Consider the following 20,194-nt stretch of genomic DNA (forward strand, 5'->3'; position numbering starts at 1 on the left):
CAAGATATAACAAGTTTTATCTCTCTAGGAAAGGACGGATCTAAATAAAAAATATAAATTACATCAGTAATAACACCAAATGGGGGGACAGGGCCTCAAACTGAAAGAAACCGCCACCACCACCAAAGTCTGGCTGCGCGTCCGAAATACACAATCCTCCCCACGTCTAAAAATAGATTTCAACATGTACAGAAGTGTGGCAGCGGCTCGAGTGCGTTTTCTCTTTTGTAAAAATAGAATCCGGATGAATAGAAATGCTTTTCTTCTGGGCCCCCAGCCCAGCCTCTGGCTGGCTCTTTGGCTAAGGAGAAAGGGAGTCCAAGGCCAGGCACCCCTCCTTGGGCTGCACCCCACCCCCCACAGTCTACAACCTGAAAAGTCCAGTCCAACAAGGGAAACAGGCCCCACTCGGCTCTTGGTGGGAGGGGCCAGGCCTTCCCTTTCCCTTCATTCGTTAACAAGAACAACAACAACAACAACAACAACAGAAAAAGCAAACGAGGGCTGGGCCAAAGCTCAGAAAGACAAATGTGAAAAGGAAGCGTCCTGGTGGTGCTGGGGCCGCCCCGGCCCTGACCACCCCCACGGCCCGGCCCCAACCACCCTGGTGGCCGTTAGCTGCCTCGGCCTCTCTCCGCCCAAGGGAAACAGGTAAAGGAGTGTGGTGCAAGGTGGGCGAGGGCAGGCGGAGGGGATGGCCCCTGTGGGGAGATGCCCCCCAGGTCCCTGAGTCACCTGGAGCTGGACAAGCCAAACAAGCTGCCAGGGGGTTCCACAGACTCCATTTCCCAACCCTGGCCAGTTCCCCAGAGGGGGCATATTGAGATGCCAAATTGGAGCCGAAGGGATTGAACTGGGGGTCAACTGGGGCAGGTCTAATGAGGTGACGGAAGGTAGCCTCTTCCATGTCCAGTGTCACAGACCTGGCCCCTGAACAAGGAGGAGCTGGGCAGGCTGGCCATTCACACATGACTTCTATACGGGCCACGAGAGGCAGCATCCTGCTCTTTTCCCTCCAAACTAGGTGAATGGGCCCAGAGGAGGGGGAAGGCCGGCAAAAGTGTTTAAGCAGCACCCAGTCCCCTTGCTCTTGGGCCCTAACTGATTCAAACACGGGAGAAGCTGAAGGAAGGCCCACCCTGCCCCCAGAAGTCAGACTTCACTCCTCCAGCCTCCTCATTCTCTAACAGGGCAGTGAACAGAAATAAAGGCCAGGAAAGGGCAAAAGAAAACAGAGAGGGAGACCAGTGAATGAAAGAAAGGCCGGGCTTCCTCTCTCCCTCCCTCTACCGGGGACATTCGCCTCTTGAGCCAGCCAAGCCTGGCTGTGAGGACATCAAAGAAAAGAGGAGTGTCTGCAAAGGGAAAACAAGGCCTCAAAGGGCCAAGAGACTGGAGCGTAGAGGGCTCACAGCAGCAGCTTGCCATTCCTGTGGATCTTCAAGATGCGGCCAAGTCGCTGCTTGGCTGTGGCCAGGCCCTTCTTGGGCCGTTTTCCTGGAAGCAGAAGAAAAAAAGGCAATGAAGGACCAACACAAGGTCTGCCCAGGCCCCACCCCCCTCAGCCTCATGGATGAAGTGGGGGAAAAGAAACTCTCCGGTACCTGCCTCCCACAAGGCCCTGTCTAGGACGTCCTTGAACACCTAGGCCTCACAAATACATATCTCTGAGGCTGAAAGTCCTTGGAGATTAAGTACTTTCAACTTTACCTTATACATGAAGAGCCGGTGAGGCAGTGACTTGGCCAAAGTCAAACAACTAGGTAGATCTCAAGCCTAGCTTTGACCTTTGGGACAGGACACAATTCAGAGGCTGACTCAGAGGTAGGGCTTGGACATGTGACACCTATGGAGGCTTCCCCCCTAGAACACCAGCTTCTCAAACGCCTCCCATTTCATCATGACACACATTCCCCTGGGTTCAAGGTCCTTGTCACAAACCTATTTGTAAAGGGCCTTCTGTGTGCTGAGCACTGTGCCAAGGTCTAAGCCCTAAAAGCCAAAGGGCAGACCAGCCCTACTCTCAGAAGGCTTCACTCCTACTGGAGTCAAACTGAGCACTCTGCAAAGCTGATTCCAAATCCTCACAACCTCCCTGGGAGGTAGATGCCCTGGTTATCTTCATTTTACTTAGGTTACAGGACACTGAGGTAGAGGGAGGTGAAATAACTGGCCCAGGGTCATTCAGCTGGTTAAGTGACCAAGGCTGGATTTGGCCTCAGGTCTTCCTGACTTCAGTCATTTCTCAGTCCTGTCCAACAGTTCAGGAACCATTTGCAGTTTTTCCCGACAAAGATATTGGAGTGATTTACCATTTCCTTCTCCAGCTCATTTTACAGAAATGAGGCAAACAAGGTGAAGTGACTTGCCCAGGGTCACATACAGGAAGTGTCTGAGGTCAAATTTGAGATCAGGAAGATGAAGCTTCCTGACTCCAGGCTCAGTGCTCTATCCTTTGAGCCACTCAGCTGAAAAGGCCTGGCAACTGACTGCATGGGGGAAGAGGGGGCTTGAGGCCAGCTCAGGAAACTGAGGGGATCATGGGAGAAAAATAAAAGTTTGGAAGAGAGCTGTCTTAGGGGTGGGGCAGAAGGCGATGCCTACACTTGGTACTGTGAGTTTGGAGTCTGAGAGAGGAAGAACAGATGTGTGGTCTGGGGAGTCATCTGTACACACATAATTCAAATGCACAGGGTCGCAAAGGTCACTAAGTGATAAGAGCATAGAGAGAAGAGGACCCAGGAATAGAGCCTTAGGGAACACCCCCAGAGAGTCAGTGGGTCATTCAGCCATGCACTCCTTGACCAGCTGGTTTGTGTAGGATGATACGCCTTCGAAAGAAGGAGGCTGTGAAGGAGCGGCTGGGGGATGCATCTCCAGGCCAGACTAGATGTGAATGTCTCTTGCTCAATGAGCTCCTCAGACTCCCTACGACCTCAAGGGCCAAATGCAAACTTGTGTTTTTGCCTTTTCAAGCCCCTTCAAGTGATGTCATAATGGTCTGTCTGGCCAGGACTAGTTCCATCCTCACAAATCCCTTCTTCCTTCAAAGCTATCTCCTGCCTAAGGCCTCCTTGTTCCTGGCTGCGGCCTCCCCTAGAAATGACTTTGAAGTTTGTACCAGAAACAGCAGGGGGCCACAAGAACCCAGTACACCTGGGACCAACAAGGATATCACTTGGCAGCTGGTCAACAAAGGCTACCACACCACTTCACACCAAGCAATGTCTATAAGGAGGGAGTGGGAACACCTGGTTTACCTTGTGTTGCCTGACTCCCCTGGGAGCTGGCCGAGGGCCGCCGCTGAGACAGGAAGACACCAGGTGCCATGGGGGTGGTGCCTCGGTTCACCTGGGCCATGCCAAAAACACTGGGCCGGGCAGTGTACTCATGGTCAGCCAGGCTGCCAGCAAAGGGTTCCTGCTTGGGCTCGGTGGGTGGGGGGGGGCTAAGTGGTACAACTACAGGTGGGGGCACTAGCACAGGGGCGCTATCTTGAGAGGATGACTGTTCCAGTTCCTTTGCCAATGGCTTCTTCTTGAAATATTTCCTCTTCTGGGCCCTTTGCTGCTCCTGAAACAAAAGGCAAACGGGAGAGAAAGGGCAGGGGAGGTCTTCAGGAAGGCTAACGGTGGAGCCATTCATCCAAGCAGGGCTTTTTAGTGGTACATCTTCTGTGGAGACCCAAGCATTCGTTCTTTCTCTCCATTTAGCACACTACCAAAATGGAACAATTTCCCTGATCCAGAGTCAAGAAGTGCTCTAAGTTACAGACAGCAAGTTTCACTGAAGGCGCCGTAACTCTAGTGTCTGCTGGGCCTCAGGGTACTGGCAACATTACATTTTTCCATACAATAAAACATTCTTGAAAAAATGTAAACACTCTCCTCAGTTGCACAACAGGGGGTCTCCTCTCACCCAGCACCTCCAAGAGCACAGGCCCAGCAGGGGCCCTCCAAGTCATGACTCTGAGAAAACATCTTCTGCCCAGTGGCTTCCTTTGACCCTCACCCAAAGCCCCCCTCTGCTCCAGCACACACTGCATGTTGGGCAGCCCATCTGGGAGGCTGCGGCCTGGCCATTTGTTGAAGCGCCCCACCAGCAAACACACAGGACAGACCCTTGGTCAGCATGAGGAGCCAGGACCCTGGCCACCACCTACCTGCTGAGCCAGCTTTGCAGCTGCTGCAGCTAAACCTGTCTCAATGGAGGCCACACGAGTACCCTCCCGAACAGGCCGGGCCTGCTTTGGGAGGGTTGGGGTCACACGGGCTGCAATGGAAAGAAAGCCAATAGAGACAGCGCCCATTCTCAGGAAACAAGGCTCCTCCTGCTTCTAAGATGTGGTCCGAACTCCTCCTCAGTCAGGCCTGTGCCCATCTATGCCTTTCGCTTGCCCCAGGCCTCCTCCTCTCCAAGGTCCCTATACCTATGGAAATGTATGTGCTTCCCTGACTTCCCGAACTGGAATTCCAGACCACTCCAGGCCTCTTTGGTACAAAGAAAGGGCAGTGGGCATGGAACCCAAGAGATCTGAATTCAAATTTCAACTCTAATCCTGATTAGCTATGGGAAGGAGAACCTGGGACCTAATTTCCCTTACCCACAAAATAGGGGGTGACAAAGGCCCAGCTCTGCTCCCAACCTCAGCTAAGAAATTAGCCTTCTATCTTATTTTATCAACACTATGAAACGCACACCTACAAAGACTGTGGTAAACACAGTGCCTATCTTTCCTCCAAGTTTTGACTGCCAAGGTATAAAAGCTAGAAAGTGGACATGGATGTGCTTTGTCCAGTAGTGGAATCTCTGGGTCAAAGGGTAAGGACATTTTAGCGATTCTTCTCTACTAACTCCAAATTGTTTTCCAAAGCAGTTTGCCCAATGAAAAGTCCCACCAATTTGTGTTCTAGGGGTCCTGCCTTCCTAGACATCTCTAACATGGATTCCTTCAGCAATGTGGCTTCTCTTAAGACTTCCTAGGGCTGGGACAAGCAAATGGTGCTGTGCCTGTGCACACAGAGGGTGACTTGGACATCTGGGGAGATAGACAAACGACTCTGGCCCTGCCTCAAAGACCCTCCCCCAAGCAAATGCCACCTGTTGTGTTGTCACTGCTCCCTCCTTGTGGGGCTGATTCACCAGAGCCAGGTTTGGAAAATGGTGCAGTTCATGCGGATGGCTGCCTCGCCCCTGCAGATCAGTGGCCCCGTCCCCTCGCCCAAGCAGGGAGGAGATCAGGAGGTCAGAAGGAACCCTGAAATCACCTTTGGGGCTCCAGGGAGCATCATCTGTGCTCTTCCTCTTCCGGGGGCGTGATTTCAAAGCAGGGTCATCATCGTCTGACTCGAGAGATGGGTAGACTGTAAATGAGGGGAAAGTCATCTTGGCCAGAGCCAACACTGATATCCCCAAACGTTTGCCACCAAAACTCTGACTCTGGGTGTCACGAAGCCAAGGTAGGGCTCCCCTCCCCGGCATCTGGTCCCTGCCCTGCCATCTCTATGTGTCTCCTCAAGCCTTCTGAGCTCCTGCTTCCCTGGTGTCTCAGGGACCTCACTCCACTGGCTAGCCGCCCGTGTTCTGTCTTTCACCCTCCTCGTTCACTGCCCCCAACTCAAGATACTGGTCTCTCTTTTTATGGAGAAAATGCCCACGCACCCACACACAGCCCTCTCCCTCCCACTCAAGGAAGGCTCAAACATTCAAACATCGGGAGCCCTGCAATGCTAACACCTCGGCTTTCTGCCCAGTTGACACCTTCCCAAGGTTCAGGGTCCAACAGGGCGGGACAGGGGCTAACAGAATGAACTCCACTGCCCTCAGGACTTTCCCAAGGGCCAAATCATTATCCCTGCCACCCTGGACGCATCAGCCATAAAATGCCAAAGAGGGCCCTCCAACAAGCCTCTTGTGGGCCTTGTTCTTACTGTACTCAGCATCCTTGAAGCAGGCCCCCAGGCTTTCCTGTTCATCATCTAGGCTGGCCTCTGCTTCTTCTTCCTCCTCCTCCTCACTTTCTATTCTCTGCTGGGCTGGCTGCTTCCCAGCCCGCTTGCTGAGGGCCCGTTGGTTGGCTGGGGTGCTGGGGCCATCGATCCTCCCACGAGCAGAGATACCACTGCTGCTACCACTGCTGCCACTGCCCTCCTGCCCGGCAGCCCACCAGGCCTGAAGGCTAGAGGCTGAGGGGGAGGATGAGGAGGATCGCAGATTTGCCATGCACAGCATGCCCTGGATGGCTTCTTGGGTGCTGGGGGATGCAGGGGCCTCACTGCAAGGGGCAAAGAGAAGAAGCTGAAAGAAGGCCCTCTGGGGGAGGGGGCCGCCCAATGGGAGACAGGCCAAGGAAGGGGAAACCAGCTTGGAGATGAGGTGTCCAAAGGCCCAGCCTTTGCCTCACTACCCCGGAGGCTGGAGTTGTGCTGCTCAGTAAGGCAGGAGCTACATGGGCCAACAGGGAGTTCCCTAAAACCCTTGCACGGTCACCTCTCTCAGCCCCTCTCACTGTCTTTGGTTTGCTCTGGACTTGTGCTGATGCTACAGGTGTCCAATCTTCTTGGTTCAGTGGCACAGGAGACAGCTTGGGCTTTGTTACATACCAAACCCAAGCGCCTCAGCCTGGGCATGAACTGGCTAACTGCCAGGGAAAGGAGAAACGGAGGCAGGTACTCACTTGAGGGCTGCAGAGTCGGGTCCCCCCACCTGCCTGCTGGCCTTGAGCAGATCTAGAATCCCTGTGGTTCCAGCGCTGGGCCCAAGCTGGCCTTCCACTCCCACCAGGTCCTCGTCCGTCGTATAATCCTCCTGGAGCAAACCAAATCAAAGGGGCAGGCCGAGCTTGCTCGAGTGTATTACACAATGCACCCTGGAATGCCAAGCCGTTCACAAGGCAATTCCAATCCATTCAGTCCACCCTCTCCCATCTTCCATCTGCCCCTTTAATCCTTTCTTCAGTCTAGCCAGACCAAATGGCCCTGAAGACCATACATCTTGGCTCACACCCACACTCTCTCCTGCCTCCACTCTGTCCTTCCCTCCTCTCCCCCACCCCATCACAATGGATGCTCTCTCATGCCCTGCCCAGACTTAGGCACTCAATAGGTAAGGCCTCACAAAAGGACAAGTTATCAAGAAGTCTCTAATCCAAGCTAACAAAGCTTGAAGTCATGGGGGAGAAAACTGAGCTCCTACCTCAATGTCAAACTCCACCTCCCCTGGTTCCCGGATTCGGTTGGGGTCGGAGCAGGGCTTGGCACGAGGCAACTTCCGGGGGAATTCTAAGACACAAAGAAGAGGATGCCTAGCCTCTCGCCTCTGAGCCAAAGAGTGGCTGGTAGGGCTGAGAGGGTCGACAGTAATGAGGGTAAACCCAACAGCCAGGGCAGGGCCCCCTCTGGGCTGCAAGTGTCACACATCTCTCTGCTCTAGGATCTTTTGCTTTGTTTTCCTGTTTGGGCTACATTCACAAGTGCTGAGAGTCTGATGCCTCTGGGCTTGAGCATAAGTAGGATCTGCAGAGAGCTTGGGGGAATGGGAAGGGGCCAGGGGAGAGGGAAGGAGACGCACTGGGTAATTTCTTCCTGGGCACCAGGACCTTCTTCTCCTTCCGAGGCGTCTCGTCAATCTGCAGATCTTCCTCAGAGTCCAGGTCAAACTGGCCCTTGATCAGCAGCTTGCTCTTGGCTCCCCGTCTTGATGTGCTCTTAGAATTCCGGGACCTGGCTGAGACCTTCATCTTCTTGTCACTGGGGTGGAGAAAGCCAGCCACACACACAAACACATACACACACACACAGAGTAAACCAAGACACTGCCAGGGAGGCTCAAGAAAGTCAGTAGGGAGAGAAACCCAGCAAAGGGATGCCACTTGGCTCTTGTCAGAGTGGCTGTAGCCTGGACAGAGAATGTCGGGCCCTTTGGATCTCCTCCAACAGGGGAAGCACCTCAGGCCCTTTGGTGGGTGTGGCCGAGTTCATCTGACCCGCAGGGTACCATTGATCTGGGCAGCTGGAGCCCAGACAATCCATTTCCCCCTTGGGTGGGTGACAAGGTCAAAGAAAAAGATCCCTGAGTAGCAGGAGAACCCCAGCAAAATGACCCGGGCTTGGCCCACAGCCCTTTCCTTCTGTGCCCTCTGCCTCATGCCTGTCTCTTTGCTCTCAAGCCCTAAATACCCCTCCAAACTTACACAGGCCTAACGTGGCACTGAAGCCTGGATCTGGAGAATATTGGAAACATATTGCCTGCAACTTGAGGTCTCCTGGTGCTAACGAACAAGCCTGGTGAGGTGTGTGAGTGGCTGCTCACCCACCTGTCTCCATGTAATGCTAGTGGCTCAGGCTGTCCTAACCAGAGCTCCCATCTCTGGAGAACCTGATGCTCCCAATAAGGTCCAAGTCATTCCTAATGCTCTAGTAAGTTCCAAGTCATTCTGGGTACCCTGTGGCTGAGGCTTTATTTCCCAAGTGATAATGGCCCTGCCTTCCTGGGCCTGGCCCAGAGCTCATGGGTCCAGTAGGCTACATGTGCCAAGGGATTGCAGCAGGAAAACGGACACTTTGTGGGGCCCAATGACCACCCCTCCCCCACTCCGGCACCCCTCCAGGGCCTGACCCCAGCACCTCTGGCACGCCTCCAGGGCACGACCCGCTCCGTTTTGGGGCCCAGCTCACCTCGTGGCTTTGCCGTTGGCCAGCACGGCTGTAACTTGACTCTCTTCAATGTCAGGCTCTAGTTCCAATTCTAGATCTGGGTCCGGGTCCAAGTCCAGCTCCTCCACTGGGGAGGCCAGGCAGGTGTTTGAGATCAGAAACTATGGAATAAGATGGCACTAACTTAGCTGAAGTCTGAACCCAGATAAGAGTCAAGGCCCTCTCTGGGCCTCAGTTTCCTCCTCTGTAAAATGAAGCTGCTAATGGATGAGGGATCAGATACGCAGGGGCTATCCAGGGGCCCCCAGTACACAAGAGCCTCAGACCCCCCCAACAGTGTGTGGGACCTCAAATCCACCTGGCCCTTGGGAGGACTGCCCGCCTTCAGGGCCTGCCGCGTATATTTGTCCAGTAGACTGAGGTCCAGTTCACAGGGATCTACCATGGTCAAGTTCTCTCTCCCCTTGCGCTCGGTCTTCTTCCCAGCCTCCACCTTTGCCCGGGAGCTTTTCTTTTTGGAGGCTGGGGTGCCGCTGCCTGAGCCAGCCCTCTGGAGGCCAAAGGGGCCCCCAGTCTTCCCAATGTTCTGATGGAAGATATCCTGCAGAAATGGCAGAAGCACTGGCATGGACACAGTCACACATGGGTACAAGATGTCCCCAGCTCTCATACATGGCTCAACTCCTTCAGGTCAAAATGGCTGAATGAAGATGCCAGGATGGGGATGTAGATGTTTGGTGCCCCCAAGATTGCTAGGAGCTAGCCCCAGAGAAAGAGAGAGAAATGCCTCTGGAGCACCAGAATCTCTGCCCCCTTTCCCAGCCTTCTCACATCTCCACTCTATACAGGAAGAACCACAAGCCTTCTCAGCCTCAGTTTCCCCATCTGTCAAAGGGAAGAGACTAGCAACCCAATGTTCTCCCCCAGGTTATTAACAAGAAAATAAACCAATGGCTCTGCCAACCTAGGTACCAGGAGTAATCAGAAAGGCAAACCAAGAGGGGGAGCCTGGATTCCCAGGCCCTCACCTCAACCAGGCGGATCTCCTTGGCCAGATCTTTGATAAGCTGGACCGTCCGCACAGTCTCAGGGATCTCAGCTTCATGCTCTGGTAAAGCCTGCAGCAAAAAAAGGTTAGGGATGGGATTAGGTGACCTGGCCATGCCCTAACCAGGGCGAAGAAATGGAACTATTCCAAAGGCAGGCCTGCCTCCTCTGGGCAGAAAACCCAAGCTGTACCTTCAAGGTCTTCTTCACTGGACCCAAGGCCACAATGTACCTTTTGCCTCAAAGGCCCTGGTCCGCTGAATGCAAAAGACTGTGGAGGAAAGGGATGTCCTCTTCTCATGGGGCGGCGACCCAGACTGTACAGACCAGCTCAGACACCACCACCCCCTGCTGCTCCAATGCTCCCCACCTAGGCTTCTGGGCTGCACTTAATCCCCCTGACCTGTCACCCTATACCCACTGGAGCTTGGCAGTTTGCCTAGAGTCTTGGATGGTCCCAGGAGGAAGGTGGGAGAGAAACTTATTACCTCTTTCTTAGTCCAAGACCTGAAAGCCAAGTTCAAGGCTTTGGCTCCGTGGACCAGATAGGAAGCTGGGTGTCTCCTGTTCTCTCGTAACCCTGTAAGGGATAGGGAAGGTAAGAGAGACACTGGCAGCTCAAGTCAACCCTGGTGAGCATGCACAAAGGGGAAGGAGGCTTGGTCTGAGAGCTCTGACTATCCAGGCAAGTTTCCTGGCTAAGTCAATTTGGAGGGGGGTGGGCATGACCCAGATGCGGGCAGCTGGAGAGGAATCAGGCCAGAACAGAAGCCTGTTGGGGGCTGTGGAGATGGGGCTGGGCCTGTCCCTCTGCTAATAGGGCAGGGGAGTGGGAAACACCATGGAGGCAGAAGCTTGGAGCAATGCTGTCCCCACCCTCATTCCAGCCCCCCTAAGGCATGCACAGCAGAACGGGGTCAGGGCTCCTTACCTCGGAAGATGTCTAGGATATGCTTTCCCACATACCAACAGATGGACTCAAAATTGGGGAACCTGAAGAGGTCGGCCGTGCTCAATCTCTTCTCAATGTCGTAGGCCCTGGGGTGGGGGTGGGAGGTGCCAGGTGAGCCAGATCCCTGGTGTCCTGCTCAGCCCTCCCCTTCTTGTCCTGTCCTGCCTGGGGCCCAGTACATCAGGCCAATGAGTCGGGGTGGTCCCCAGGAAGCTAGGCTCTGTGCTGCTCGGCCTGAGGGGTGGGCATCTGGAGGGCTCAGGCAGTGGCTGCAGTCGGGCTTCTCCATGCCCTTGAACCCTGTGCTTCGAATGGTCCCCATTTTGGGTTTGTGGCAGGGAGAGGGAAGGAAGCACTCACTTGAGCTGCATCTCGATGTTGAGGCTGTGTAGAAAGTTCCCTCCAAAGGCAAGGCAGTCCACGGGCGTCAGTACCGCATGGATCCAACCTGCCAGCACCACAGGAAGAGAGTCACGCCCGCTACAGGCTGGGCCACAACAACATGGGGCCAGGCTCAGGTCTGGCCTCAATGGAAGCCAGGAAAATCCCCATGCCCCAGCGCCCTCTCTCCCCCCACCCCCTGGCCTAGGGAAGAAAGTCTTCCTCAGCTCCCCAATGCTGGGGGTGGGGTGGGGGTACAGGGGTCTGGAGAGAACATTCTGGGCCTTTGATCCTAGGCCCTTCCACAATCACTGTGACCTAGTCTACTTAGCCCATGTCTGCTGGCTTCACCCCTTGCTGCCAGCAGTTAAAGCCATGCCATCCAAGCTAGCACAACAGGTGGCACCTCGAACCCAATCTATCTTCCTTCTTTCCTTCTGCATCCCACATTTCTCACTGTGACCCCCAGGGCCGCTGATCCTGAGCACCTCCTCCTTCTCAGAGCCCCCTCCCTTTCCTTGGTGTCCTCTCCCACTGACTGGGACCATCCCCAAGGGGTACATGTTCCCCATCAGAAAGGCAGGTTAGAGGGGAGAAGACTCCAACCTCTGGAGGGCTCCCATAACAGGGAGAAGCTCCCATCAGCCCTAGATTTAGCCAGGGCCATCTCCTCCACGAGCCAAGGAGGCTAGCCTGATGGGAGGGTGTGTGGGGGGCGGTGTCTCCTATGGGCAGCACCATCGCCTTTCCTCCTGCCCCTGAGAGGCCCGGAAAGAACCTGTGGGAATGAAGAGAGTCTGGCCTTGCTTCACGGAGCACTTGTAGCACACGTCCACCTGGTCCCCAAAGAACATCTCCCGCTGATTGGAGGAACTGCTCCAGCATTCAAACAAGGACAGGTTGGCGGGGGTTGGGCGGATTAAGTAGAAAACCTTCTCACCCTGAAGGAGAAGAGGGGTGGGGAATCTTAAGGAAGCAGCTGGAAGGGGCCTCACTTTACAGACAAAGCAACTGAGGCACAGAGGGATGAACATAGGTTGTGGCCCCAGGGCTCCTGAGCTCTACCCCCAACAAACATCCCTAATTCAAACCAAACCCAAGCAGCAGCTGCTCTGAAGGGCTGTGAATGCCAGGGCCAGGCCTCAGTCTGTCTGAACAGGGGATGCTTAGCTGCATGCTGGCCTTGCTACTCAGGCTCAGCCTACAAAAAGATGACACTCAGGAATGTCAACAGTGCTTTGGGCAAAAGTAGTGCCTGCCAAGAGAATTCACCACTCTGCAGTCAGCAGGAATTTGGCTCCCTTGAGAAGCATTAACAAGGAAACCTTCCCCTGTCTGTCAACAGGCAACATCTCATTCCTTTCTACCTAGATTATCTATACCTGAAAGGAATGGAGTCTGCCTTTTCCTAAAAATCACTGTCAGCTCCCACAAGTTGGTCCCTGGTTAGGAATGGCCCTGCCACTGAGGGAGGAGGAAGGATGGATTTCTGTAACTCAGATAAAGAATGACTAGGGGAGGTGGTCAGAGACAGACCATGGAGGTGCCCTAGAGAAGGGGGCCCCGATCAGATCACGGAGCTTCCTTCACAATGAGCATGGTCAAACCGCCAAGTGTTTGCACGTGACCTAGGAGACTCCTTCAGAAACTGTGCCCAAGCCTAGTCACCCCCTGAACAGACTGGGCGTTGGCCCTGAGAACAGTCAGTCATAAGCAAGGAAGCTTGCAGGGGCTGGAATAGGGCACAGGGCCCTACCACCTACCCTGAGCACATGGTACCAGACAGAGGTGCCACCAAAGTCAATGTGGAAGTCTGTATAGCTGTCTCGCACACCCATGAGGCAATACTTTTGTACACTGGGCCGTTCAAACACAGACTCCTCGGGCCACAAATTCTCTACCCAGGACAGCTTGCGGACAATCTTAGGGGTCTCCACGAGATTTGAAAGCCTGGAAACAGAGGGGTCAGGGCAAATGTCAGTCATGACCCCATCCTCTCGGACAAGTGGGGGATTCTGAAGGCAAAAGGGTTAGATGCAAGAGGTACTGGGTTGTCTGATCTATGGGCATATGTGGGAAGGAAAGAGCAAGGCTCCACTGGTACTCAGACAACCCTTTTGCTGGCCTAAGTCCAATCTCCCAAGACCGACCAATCCCCAACTCCTTCCTGTTCTCCACCAGGTCTTGCCTTTGGCCACAGGGTTCTAACTCCCTCTCTGGAATCCTGGAGCAACTACTGTCTGTACGACATGTACTGCCAGGCTCCTTGGTACACACGTTCCCATCAGCATCTGTACTTTATGAAAGTGAGTCCCCCAAGGATGGGCCCAGATGAGGCTATTTGTTGGATGGACAGCTGGAGGGAGCACATGTTGAATCACTCCAGCCACACGCTGCAAGGTTTTCAGCTTTTATGGAAGGCTGACCAAAGTTTAACCAAAGGGCAACTAATTTGGGACCAATTCTACAAAACCTCCTTTCAAGGACAAGGACTTATTGTGAAGCCTGAACGCTACTCCTAACGAACCTAGTCTTGGTACAGACACAAAAATCAATCAAGCACCAGGCCAGCTGGAGTTCCAGCCCTGTGCGGAGAGCATGTGTGGAGAGGGGAAATCAAGAAACAAGCAGGGTGGTCACCTGGTATCAGAAAACTCAAGGCTGATGACGTTGAGGACTTTCTCCCTTTTGCCGCTGCAGTAATAACGCACAAAGTCCCCAAGTTTCATTTTGCAATCGGCCTGCCGGGTCACATCAATAACATCGATCTCTTTGTCAGAACCTGGGGCAGAGGGAGGGGCCTCACATGAACTGGGCCAGATGGCACCCTGCCCCAGCCATCCTCCTCCCACCACCCAGGAGGTACTTTGGCCTTCCATCCTCTCCTCAGGGAAGCACCCAAAGGCCTTCTCTCTCCCTGTGTGAGCAGCCACTTCTTTAAAACAAAATTTAGCCTTCCATAGGGATCCTCTTATTTCAGCCTTGAGGTCGTGACTCTAAGATGAGGAAGTGAAGGGTCAGAGAGGTCCATGGCCATACAAACACTGGAGATGAAAGACTGGGTCCCTCCTGGCTCCAACCCCCACCCTTTGCCCACAAGCCTGAGGCAGCCTCGGAAGGAAGGAAGGGGCCCTGCCATGAGTCAGCACCTGGGCTGTCAGCCTGCAAAGGGAGGCTACCCCGAAGCTCCAGCCACTTACCGACATAATACTCCACTTCCCTCACAGTGAAAGCTGGGGAGGGCAGGGTCATGCCCAGGCCATCCTTCTTCAGCACCAAAATGGGCACACTGAAGCTGTTCTCCTCCAGGTATTCTACCGTCAGCTGGGCCCCCGTGGGCTTCAAGATCACCTCATCAGCACTGGGAAGACCAGAAGAGAAAGGCACATCACAGCAGGGAGGGGCTTGTCCCTAGTCGGTGGCCATTCTGCCTAGGTTCAGTGGCCAGCCACAGCAGCCCCACATGGTACCATCTCACAGAAACACCACACTCCCATTCTGTCCTCATGGCAGCCCTTTCAGAGAGACAGAGCAGGCAATGGCCGAAGTCAAAACCAATTCTGAGAGGCTATGCTACCACGAGCAAGAGGCAGAGGCCTGTGGCACTGAGACCCTGGGGCTGTGCTGTCTCTCTGGCCTCAAAATGGCTCCATCCTTAATTAGGCCACTATCCCAAGATGGAGGGATTCTGTAAAAGCTTCAACTGCCTGAGATACCAGTTCGGCCCCTTCGGGAATGAGCGAGCCAGGGTGAAAGAGGCCAACAGCATCTTGGCTGAGGAGGACTGGCCCGGGTGACACCCACAGGCAGCCTCTCTGTGTCTCAGAATGTGCTGGCAGCCAACCTACAAGAGAAGGCTGGGTCCCTTCTTAAAGCAGCTCCCCACTGGGCCGTGGTTCTGAGATGAAAAGAGGCATTGGAGCATGCCTGCCAAGGGACACTGTGGTAAGGCCCTAAGGCTCTGAGAGAGTCAAGGTACTGCCACCCACCTCCACCCTGATGCCTCACCTGCGGAAAGGCCTTCCTCGGAGCTCCCGGATGAACATAGGGCTCCCAGTCTGTACCGTCTTCCCCGCTTCTTTGCTCACTATCAGTTCCTGTACCTTTGGGGCCCCTCTGCGCCTTTTCACTGCACCAAGAAAAGTACGGAAAGGGACAGAAGGAGGGAGGAAGGAACAAAGCATTTCTTAATACATACATGCATACAAAGATACATATACATATACATATGTATACACGTGTGTGAGTGTGTATATATCTACAGCTGTACTCAAAGTGCCCTACTAGGCGCCAGGCAGAATGCTAAACGTTTTACAAATATGATCTCTTTTGATCTTCACATCTTATCACCATTACACAGCTGGGAAAACTGAGGCAGAGGTGAAGTGCCCTGCTCAGTGTTGTAGCTAGTCTTTGTCTGAAATCTGAACTTGGGTCTTCCTGACTCCAAGCCCTGAGTTCTAACCACTGCCCCATCTAGCTGCCACCTAATGAAGTTGGGGCAACCAGACACGTCCCACAGAGACCCGAGAAAGCCACGGAAAGAAGACGGTTCTGTTGTACCCTGCCTAAAGCTGCTGATCTAAGGTGCCCCCGGTCCCAGCAATGCTCCCCAAGAACCTCGGGTCCCCCCAACACTCAGCCCCTTCTATGTCCACAAGAGAACAAGACTTGACTTACTAACAGAAGGCCCATGGAGGACCTCACAATTGGGGCAGTGGTAGAGGTCAATGTCGGCTGCCTTCTCTTCTTCTACTCCGACGCAACTGGAAAACAAAAACATCCCAACTAGCCCACAGTTCGGGGTGCTCTCCTCCAAGTCTCAAGGACAAAAACCTTCTGGACAATCACGACACGGGGACCCATTTCTACACATACCACTCTTCACATTTACGAAAGGAATGAGAGTCAGGGGCTGCACACAGCTGTTTGGATCCGTCTGTGCCACACTCGGGGATGGCCTCTGACACCAACAAGGACAAGTGGTGACCTCCAAACACTTAAAGACAACTCAAGAGAGCTGAGCGCTGTATTCTCAGAGTGAGCCTTTGTGCCTTGGTGAGAGGCGAAGGCTGACTGTTTTGTTGCCTGTCTAGACTTAAGAAAGTGATGGAGGAATGATGACCAGGTCCAGTTAGGCATTTATCCAAGTCACTCACTGAAGAACATGTGAAACAGCCTGGGGCCGTACACAGATCCCTGGGGCACTCCACCAGAGACCACAAAGGTGCTGACCTATTAATGAGCAGTTTGGAACATGTTCTTAGGGGCTTCCCCACAAGAGCAACAAGAGACAATTGGGTGAAATCTCAGCAAACTCCACTTAGCGAGTGTCCAAAAAGGAAATCAATTGTGGCTGGTCCTGGCATGTTCTGGTGAAAAGTGTGCCAGCTAGCCTAACCGGGGCAGAATTCTGCTGAGCACAACAGGTGGAATGGAGGCCCTTCTCCACAGGACAATCCTTGGCCCTTCCATGGCCAACCCTCTGAGAATCCAAAGGGAACTGCTAAGGCGCCTAGAAGACTGCCCACATCCAGTGTGATCAGAACTTTCCACAACGTCAAGGGTTCTGAGGCCACTTAAGAGTCCAGATCAGGGCACATCATGAGGCCCTCTCGGCTGTGAAAATGCCACACCAGCTCTGAGACCCAGCCAAAGGGGTACGGGCAAGCCTTGGAGAAGTGCGCCTGCTCTTTCAGGGATCCCTTCAATCACTTGCCTGCAGGGAATCTCCCCTTTACAGTTCCTACTCAGGTCAAATAGGACCCAGCCTCCATTCAAAGTGCTGGCAAGATGGCCAAAGAAGCAGAGTCAGGGCCACCAGGCACATACACACTTGAGGGAGATGGTGAAGAGGAAGAGATTCTCTCTATGGAGGACAACTGCCAGAGTCCTAGAAATTCCCTCATCTCCACCAGAAATGCTAAGCTGGGGGAGGGAAGCCCCTCTGGTCAAGATAGACACAGAAGAGTCAAGGTATGGCACCAGCAGCAGCCAGAAATGAACCAGACCCATTGGGCATCACCTTCTGAATGACCCTTTGGGCAATCACAGCAGCTGGGGGGGCCTAGGTGAGCTGCCCCCAGCTGTCTAGCTGCCCCCTGGCTCCTAGTGGGGATGTTGGCTCCAGGACCAGAAGGGGCCTGCAGAAAACCGACATGAAAGGCTTGAGCACATCTGCCCCAAGGGCTATGATGGGGCAGTTTGAAGGTTGCAGAGAAAAGTAGGTGGAAAGGCCCTCTTCAAGGACATACCACTGAAGTGTGGGGGCCAGCACTGTGCTTAAGTGGGGAGTCACATGGGGGAGGGGGAGTTGGGCCCTATCAGGCTTCCCCTGAAGGCCAGCACCCAGCTTTTAATGGCTCTGCCCGAATCATTTTATCATTCTAGATTCACAGCAATGGTCCCCAGGTGTTTCAAGGGTCAGCTAAAAATAGATTAGGCAGCTGGGTGGCACCATAGAGCATAAATTGTCAGGTCTGGAGTCAGGGAGACTCATCTTCCTGAGTTCAAATCTGGCCTCGGACACTTCCTAGTTGGGTGACCCTGGGCAAGTCACCCTGTTTGCCTCAGTTTCCTCTTCTGTAAAATGAGGTGGTGAAGGAAATGGCAAACTAGTGCAGTATCTCTGCCAATGAGGTCATGAAGACTCAGGTCTGACTGAAAACAACTGCAGAACCACCACCACAAATGGATCCCTGTGTAGGAGTTAAATGCAGCACTCTTCCCCGGCCTTTTTCCAGGTTGGCCCTTTGAGAAGCACCTTCTTTTGAATTTTGCTCTCTCCTGGGCCATGTCCACTGCACTGGCCACAATCTCCTTTCCCCATCATGATCCCTTGATAATCCAGTCCAACTCTGGAGATTCTCCTCTCTCAAATCTCTCACCCCTTTATATTACCCATCATGCTCAGCCCTCCCTTGGCCTTGGATCACTCTTGCTGTCCGTTCCCTCCACAGGGGCTGCTGCATGAAGGTGGGGAAAACTGAGTTACTGTTCTGACTGGGTCAGACTGTTACATGTCACCTGAGCTCTCACTGCTGTTAGGCAGTCCTACCATATGGGCCTCACTCACTGGTCCCAAAACCTTTTCCTCCCTCCTGAAACCTCCCATTTCCTATCCCCTTATCCCCCTCCTGCAGCTGAAAACCATGCCTCATAGCTTACAGAATCAATTGGGGTCACTCACTGAGAGCTGCACCTTCTCCCCATCTCCTATCCCTCAGGTGCCCTCTGCCCCACAGCCTCCCTCACCTGTCTCACACAAAGAGGTGGCCTTAGTCCTTACCAAGACCCGGCCCTCCCCTTCCAGTGTGGCACCTCTCTGTCAGCCCTGCTCCCTTCACATCTTCAAGCACTCCCTATCTCCTGGCTCCTTCCCTCTATCTCTCACATATCCACTATTTTTTCAGAACTCCTCAAACTCACAATAGCTGCCTCTACTTTGTATCCTCACACTATCTTCTTGACCTTTTATAACCCAGCTTTCAACTACATTGTTTCACTGTTAACTGTTCTAAAGTTGCCAGTGATCTCTTAGTTGTCAGATCCAAAAGTCTCTTCTCATTTTGACTCCTCTGTGGCCTCCGTCTCCCCCTAGATTGAAAGACCATCTCTCTGGAGGCAGAGGATTCTCCCATCTCCCTTTCCTGCCCCAGCCTCCCTGCTGACCTCCTAGCATCTCCATCTGCCTCCCAAACCTCTCCAATTGGATGTCCAGTGGGCGCCTGAAACTCCACAAGTCTAAAACAGAACTCACCATCTTTCCCCCTCAACCTTTCCCCATCTCCTACCTTCCCAGCCGTTGGTGTTTGTCCTTGTTTTTGTAGAAGACCAACATGTTACACCACAATGTTGGAGTTAGCCTATAGGGTGTTTGCGAACCCCATCCTCCCCTACTACTGTAGAGATCAATGCCACCCTCTCATGCCCCAGGCTGATGACCCAGGTCTTGTCCCAGACTTCTCTCACCACCATATCCACTGTCTCCTCTGCCCCTGCCCCCGACCCTGGTACAGGCCTGGACCATGGCGGGTCTCTCCCCACCTAAGTTCATTCAGCCACCAAAGCAATCTTCCTAAAGTGGTTCTGACCATGTCCCCCACCCCTCCATTCCAGCGGCTCCCTATGGCCTCTGGCAAACGCTCTGTTTTGGGGTTCCAAGTCCTTCCCAAGTCCTGGCCCCCCGCTCCTCTGATTCTCCGGGGCGCTCCCCTTCATCAGGCTCGGCTCCGATCCCATTCTCCATTCATCCGGCATCGGTCTTGTTTACAAGTTATCCTGGAGCCCAGAGCCGAGCACACAGCAGGTGCTCAATGGATGCTGGCCCCAAGGACTGGAGGGTACTCCGTGGGGAGCCCTCACTGGGAAAGACAATGACGGGGCATCTGTGCCCTGGGCCCCGCCCCCACCGGGCAACAAGGGCAACAGGTGCCCAGCGGAGGGAGGCCCCCCAGGGTAGGAAGGCCGGGAGAAGGGGAGGGCGCGGGGGGGGGGGGGGGGGCGCTCACCTGCCGTGGAACCAGTCCTGGCACAGGTCGCACTCGATCATGAAGCGGGTCACGTCGTAGGGCAGCCGGCACAGGCAGTAGACCGGCGGGGAAGCCATCTTGGCCCGCGCCTGGGCCCGCGCCTCAGCCCGCTCCTGGGCCCGCGCCCCCCGCGGGGGGCAGGGCTGGCCGCCGGAGGCCGGCGGCGCGGACATGGGCGGCGCGGCCTGGGGCCCGGGGGGGACGGGCGGGCGGCGGAGCCGGGCCCGGGAGCCGGGCTGCGGACGACAGCGGCTGGAGCGGCGGCGGCAGCGGCGGTGGGAGCAGTCGCAGCGCGGGGGGCGAGTAGCGAGCACGAGCGCGGGCGCGAGCGCGGGCACGGGCGCTCTCCCCGCCCCCCGCTGGGCGACGTCACGTTACGTCACGTCGACGACGGAGCCGGGCCTGACTCCCCGGCGGCCTTCCGGCTCGGTCACGCGCGGCGGCGGCGACCGCGACCACCACGACGAGGACGGCGACCACGACCAGGACGGCGGCCACGATCACGGCAGCGGCGGCGGCGGCGAAGAGGACCACGGCGGCGGCCGCCCCGCCCTCAGGTCCCGCCCCCTTCCAGCCCCTCCTCCCAGGAGGGCGGGGCCTCGGACCAGCTTCCGGATCTAGCCCCGCCC

General features: G+C 54.7%; 1 protein-coding gene across 5 annotated transcripts; it reads right to left on the minus strand.

Annotated features, from left to right (window-relative positions):
- On the minus strand, positions 1-19,742 carry PHF8 (PHD finger protein 8). Of its 5 annotated transcripts, none has more exons than XR_011971177.1 (21): positions 19,545-19,742; positions 15,715-15,800; positions 15,043-15,163; positions 14,235-14,395; positions 13,675-13,816; positions 12,798-12,984; positions 11,813-11,975; positions 11,014-11,101; positions 10,633-10,739; positions 10,190-10,281; positions 9,683-9,772; positions 9,013-9,255; positions 8,676-8,815; positions 7,570-7,748; positions 7,195-7,280; positions 6,677-6,807; positions 5,931-6,274; positions 5,101-5,363; positions 4,163-4,272; positions 3,261-3,573; positions 1-1,497 (listed from the first exon to the last, which is right to left on the minus strand). XR_011971177.1 is itself a non-coding variant. In XM_072626552.1 (21 exons), the coding sequence occupies exons 1-21, from the start codon at positions 19,736-19,738 to the stop codon at positions 1,409-1,411; spliced, it is 3,045 nt and encodes a 1,014-aa protein (XP_072482653.1). In that variant the 5' UTR covers position 19,739; the 3' UTR covers positions 1-1,408. The 5 variants fall into 5 exon arrangements, 4 of the variants coding, with proteins under 4 accessions (XP_072482653.1, XP_072482652.1, XP_072482651.1 ...); XM_072626552.1 differs by having other exon boundaries at positions 5,268-5,363; positions 6,710-6,807; positions 9,097-9,255; positions 19,545-19,739; XM_072626551.1 differs by having other exon boundaries at positions 5,268-5,363; positions 9,097-9,255; positions 19,545-19,739.
- Positions 19,743-20,194: the final 452 nt, after the last annotated feature.

This window comes from Notamacropus eugenii, chromosome X (genome assembly GCF_028372415.1).
Source record: "Notamacropus eugenii isolate mMacEug1 chromosome X, mMacEug1.pri_v2, whole genome shotgun sequence".
Lineage (NCBI taxonomy): Eukaryota > Metazoa > Chordata > Mammalia > Diprotodontia > Macropodidae > Notamacropus > Notamacropus eugenii.